Source organism: Gekko japonicus, unplaced genomic scaffold (genome assembly GCF_001447785.1).
Source record: "Gekko japonicus isolate JY-2015 unplaced genomic scaffold, Gekko_japonicus_V1.1 scaffold2090, whole genome shotgun sequence".
Taxonomy (NCBI): domain Eukaryota; kingdom Metazoa; phylum Chordata; class Lepidosauria; order Squamata; family Gekkonidae; genus Gekko; species Gekko japonicus.
In genome coordinates this window covers 54,392-59,992 of record NW_015164255.1, presented here as the reverse complement: position 1 = coordinate 59,992, position 5,601 = coordinate 54,392, and the positions used below count along the sequence as shown (strand labels likewise).

Genomic DNA, 5,601 nt, shown 5'->3' with positions numbered 1-5,601 from the left:
CCAAAGCTATAATATCCTTTTTATGGTGTGGTGACCAGAATTGCACACAGTATTCCAGATGAGGTCTGCACCATTGATTTATATAGGGGCATTATGATATTGGCTGATCTGTTTTCAATACCCTTCCTAATAATCCCCAGCATAGCAATGGCCTTCTTTATTGCAGTCACACACTGTCTCGACATTTTCAGTGAGATATCTACTATAACTCCAAGATCTCTCTCTTGAGCAGTCTCTGCCAGTTCAGACCCCATCAACGTGTATTTATATTTAGGATTTCTGGCTCCAATGTGCATCACCTTGCACTTGGCCACATTGAACCCCATTTGCCATGTTGACGCCCACTCGCCCATCCTTGACAGATCCCTTTGGAGTGCCTCACAATCCTCACTGGTTTTCACCACCCTGAACAACTTTGTATCATCCGCAAATTTAGCCACTTCACTGCTTACTCCCAACTCCAAATCATTAATGAACATGTTAAAAAAGCAGTGGACCAAGTACTGATCCCTGCGGTACCCCACTGCTTATCCCCCTCCACTGAGAGAACTGCCCATTTATACTCACTCTCTGTTTTCTATTAATTAGCCAGTTTATGAGTTTATGCCTTTGATCAGTGAATGTTGTCGTATCTCCTCAGCCAGGGGTTCCAGCAGCAATAGAACTGGAAGCAGGAGATGGCCAGTTCCAGTGCAGGCCTGATAGAAGCCCTCCGGGGGCCTGATCCAGCCCCCGAGCTGCATGTTTGACACTCCTGTGATAGGGCATGTACAGAGAGAGGGACAGGAATTGTGTTTTACCCATTTCTTTTGAATTCCTTGCTCAATCTGGTGCTATGCTAAAAGTATACTTGTGAACATTTTCTTTTTAATAAATGCTTTATAACTTTTGATGCTGGTAGTGCATCTCTGTACCAAATAGACCTCCGCTGTCTTGGATACACTATTTTAAAAGGAGGGCCAGGGGAAGGCCAGCAGTTGGCAAGTGGCTATTCCTCCAAGGGTGCACAAGGCAGTAAACTGTCCCCATGGTGACACTGGCCCTTTCTGCACTCTCCTTTTAATCCATGTTCACTCTCCTTTTAATCTATGTTCCCCATTCTGCACTAACATTAAGTTCAACCTTCTTTTTATTCCAGTTCCCCCCCCCCCTATTCTGCATTACATTACCTCCCTTCAGTGGTCAGCCCAGTTTCAGCCTGCTGTTGCCTCAGGTTATTTGGTGCTGTTTTGCCGTGGACTTAAATTGCCTCAACTCAAACACTGAGAAAATCTGGAGTGGCAGGCAAATGTGGAGAGGACTACAGAGGCAAGGCCTCAGATTTGGGAAGAGAAGCTGGGAATCCTGACCCTCCCAGCAGGCAATTCCTTACAAAGGTCAGGTGGTGGAAGTGGTTACCTGAGAGAGAAAAGAAAAGCCTCGCCAGGTGTTAAGAAAACCTTGGAGGGGAGGGGGGAACAGGGCCTGCAGGTTGGAGTGGATCCGTTCCACCACACCATATATGACAGCTTCCCCAAATGGATAAAAAGTGAGACATTTCACTTTCTTGTTTAGGTTATAAAGGATTCTTTGTCGTTTTAAAATCAACACTAGGATCGTTATGCAATGCAAAAGAAAAAAAACAACCTCAAAGGATACGGCTCTTTCTCAGGTAATTAAGCAACAGTTCCTCAGGATCAGCACACCTTTCAATTACCTGTGTTAGAAATGAAAGAAATGGATAATCATAATACACCTTGCCAGACAGGATTACCTGTGCTTTTGATGGGGAGTGCAAATTAATATCACATGCTAGTTTTCTTCATCTCGTGTATCTCTTTCTCATGCAAGTCATATAGCAGCGCTCTGGCGCGGGCCCAGGAAAATGGCAGGGGGGCTCTCCTTGACTTCTCTGGGCTACAGCACTCCGGTGCGGGCCCAGGGAGGCGGCAGGGGGGCTCTCCTTGCCTCCTCTGGACAGCAGCGCTCCGGCACGGAACCAGGCATGTGGCAGGGGGGGCTCTCCTTGCCTCCTCTGGGCAGCAGCGCTCTGGCACAGGCCCAGGAAAGTGGCAGGGGGGCTCTCCTTGCCTCCTCTGGGCTGCAGCACTCTGGCGCAGGCCCAGGAAATCGGTGGGGGGCTCTCCTTGCTTCCTCTGGGCCACAGCACTCTGGCGCGAGCCCAGGGAGGTGGCAGGGAGGCTCTCCTTGTCTCCTCTGGGCCGCAGCACTCCCGTGCGGACCCAGGAAAGCAGCCGGGGGGCTCTCCTTGCCTCATCTGGGCTGCAGCACTCCGGCGCGGGCCCAAAAAATCGGTGGGGGGCTCTCCTTGCTTCCTCTGGGCCGCAGAACTCCCGTGCGGACCCAGGAAAGCAGCCGGGGGGGCTCTCCTTGCCTCCTCTGGGCTGTTGGCTCAGGGAGGTGGCGGGGGGCTCTCCTTGTCTCCTCTGGGCAGCAGTGCTCCAGCGCTCACCCAGGTAGGCGGCGGGGGGCTCTCTGGGCCACAGCGCTCTGGTGCTGGCCCAGGAAGGTGGCAGGGGGGCTCTCCTTGCCTCCTCTGGGCTGCAGCGCTCCGGTGCAGGCCCAGGGAGGTGGCGGGGGGCTCTCCTTGCCTCCTCTGGGCAGCAGCACTCTGGCACGGGCCCAGGTAGACGGCGGGGGGCTCTCCTTGCCTCCTCTGGGCAGCAGCACTGTGGCACGGGCCCATGAAGGTGGGAGGGCTCTCCTTGCCTCCTCTGGGCCGCAGTGCTTCAGCACTGGCCCAGGGAGGCAGCGGGGGTCTCTCCTTGCCTACTCTGGGCGGCAGCGCTCCGGTGTGGGTCCAGGGAGGTGGCGGGGGTGGGCTTTCCTTGCCTCCTCTTGGCCTCAGGTCTCCAGCGCAGACCCAGGGAGGCGGCGGGGGGCTCTCCTGGCCTCCTCTGGGCAGCAGCGCTCCAGCGCGGGCCCCGAAAAGGCAGCAGCGGGCGTCCCCGGGGCTGCAGTGCTTCAGTGCAGGCCCTGGAAGGCTAGCGACAGGCCGTAGCAAGGGGGGCTGGGGGTGGGGCTTGCTGCCACCGCCATTTTGCCAGCTCCTGGGTTCCTGGAGCAGCGCTCCGGTGCGCTCCGTCCCCAAAAGACCCCTGATTGTTCCAAATATGATTTCTTTTGTTAGTTACTTAAGTTAAGTAGCCTTTATTGGCATGGGGAAAAAAATTACAAGTTAATACAGTTTAAAAGGTAAGTTAAAACCACAACATGCATATACATCAGTAATGTCTTTTGAAGCAACTGTCTTTTAAATGCAAGGGTCACCAGGTGGGATCACACTATCATATATGTAAACTCTCTCAGTCCTTTAATTTAAAAATATTTATTTGATATTGCTCCTTGGATTAAATAGGTTATAATTCCATCCTATGGAGGCTTCTAATCATCACAGAAAGCTTCACAGAACAGAACATGTGTGCAAGTAAGGAAACTGCGCAAGTGTGTTTTGGTAGTGATGCAAGCTATGCTTCCAAATAACAATCACATACCACTGTTCAGTCCCAAAATGTCCTTTTTAAAAAAGCTGGGAAGCCTTCTGGGAGGTTTTTCAGCTTTTCACCATCAGTGTCTTTTACAGTCAATTAAAACTGACAAACAGACCCGGTTACTTAAAAGTATACTGGGTAGTTTCCAAAGACTTCTCCAGTGAGATGCACAAGGCTTCTTCCCTAGGGCTCTTCTGCTTGCACAAGATATATGCGGATGTCGAAGGGCAAAGATAATTTTCCACAGATTCCTCACTCTGGGATAAGACCAAAAGATCTCCCAGCATCCAATAGCCCTGCCCTAGGTAACAATAATCTATGTTCATCTTTGACTTTAGTCAAGAACTTTATTAACCTCTTATTCCCAGTTACTAAGTACTAGCGGGATGTTTGTGCCGTTACTGGGACTGTTAGAATGGTCTGTTTAGTTGATTAACGTTGCAGGGATCTCTGCACAAGCTAAACACAAACAATGCATGTGCATTTTCATTGTGTAATTCCATTATACTTTATTTCTTGATCTATCAAAGTTTCAGTTCTTGTTAATTTTTGCCACAATTCTTTAACTTGTAAACCTTTATTTGTAACCTTTAATTTGAGTGTTTGATTATCTATCTAGCAGAGCACTTTTAAGCACTATTTATTGCCTTATGAGACTTAATCTCTTGCTTCTGGTATCTTTGGCCACTGTGTGACACGGAGTGTTGGACTGGAAGGGCCATTGGCCTAATCCTACATTGGCTTCTCTTATGTTCTTATGTACAAGATAGAGATGGGGTCTCTCGGTCTGGGGCAAGTGATGCTCTGTATTCTTGGTGCTTGGGGGGGGACAGTGGGAGGGCTTCTAGTGTCCTGGCCCCACTGCTGGACCTCCTGATGGCACATGGTATTTTTGGCCACTGTGTGACCCAGAGTGTTGGACTGGATGGGCCTTTGGCCTGATCCAACATTGGCATCTCTTATGTTCTCTTATGTTCTCTCTTTCTCGGTGAAATAAAAAGGATGTAAAAGTGCTTCTTAAGCTTTGACTGATTAACTTTATTACTGACACTGATACTGCTTTTAAAAACCCTGTTTTATTCAGCTAATATAAAATGCCTAGTACACTAATCTATTCAAATAGCAGTAGCATATTTGACTGACAAACGTACATGGATCAATCATAATTTAAAAGTTTTGGACAATACTATATTAACAAAAAGAGGCTGCGATCAGACATGCCATTTTGTGCAGAAGGGAAGCAAGCCTATTTCCCCCAGTGGAAATTGGCATGGTGTTGCGCAAGCACACATCCTTTATAGCTGCAGGCTCAGCCCATCACTCAAATGGCACATGCAGGCAAGTGGGGGGGTTTGTCTTTTGTTTCCTGTGCACATAAATGAGGAATGGCACCTCCGCACGGAGGGTTTCCCATGGAGTATGCGGTTATGTGCATACTGCTAAGCGAGGGGGAAAAATGGCACCGAGTCAGGATAGAATGAGCAGACCACCCCGAAGATTGGATATAATATAAAGATATTTTAAAGATAGAAGGGAGAACCTTTGAGATAAAGAAAAGGGAGACAGGGGACAGCATTAGGACCAGACTTTCCTTAGTGTCTTTTAACTCCGCTTCTGTGGTGGGGCAGCATGGGGTGCCAACAGCTGCAGGACCTTTCCCAGATGTTGCTGTCTGATTGTGCCCTTCAGATCTGTCAGGCATTTGCAGCTGAGTCAGATCTAAAGGCATGTCTGACCGCAGCCAGAAAAGAGCAACCTGAGTAGCCTAGGCTAGCCTGATCTCAACAGATCTCAGAACATAAGCAGGGTCAACCCTGGTTAATACTTGGATGGGAGACCATCAGGGAAGTCCACGGGCAAGCAGGCAATGGGAAGCCACCTCTGCTCATCTCTTGTCTTGAAAACCCCACGAGGGGTCATTATCATGTCCTGGCCCCACTGCTGGACCTCCTGATGGCACCTGGTATTTTGGGCCACTGTGTGACAGGGTGTTGGACTAGATGGGCCATTGGCCTGATCCAACATTGGCTTCTCTTATGTTCTTATGTCTGGGGCAAGTGATGCTCTGTATTCTTGGTGCTTGGGGGGGGGACAGTGGGAGGGCTTCTAG

General features: G+C 49.5%; 1 protein-coding gene across 1 annotated transcript in view; it reads right to left on the bottom strand.

Moving 5' to 3' along the window:
• The window catches only part of AOX1 (aldehyde oxidase 1), an 87,202-nt gene that overhangs the window by 77,121 nt on the left and 4,480 nt on the right, over positions 1-5,601 (bottom strand). Inside the window, exon 2 of the mRNA XM_015408674.1 lies at positions 1,639-1,696. Within this exon, the coding sequence (XP_015264160.1) occupies positions 1,639-1,696 (58 nt within the window). The remainder of the gene's footprint in view (positions 1-1,638; positions 1,697-5,601) is intronic.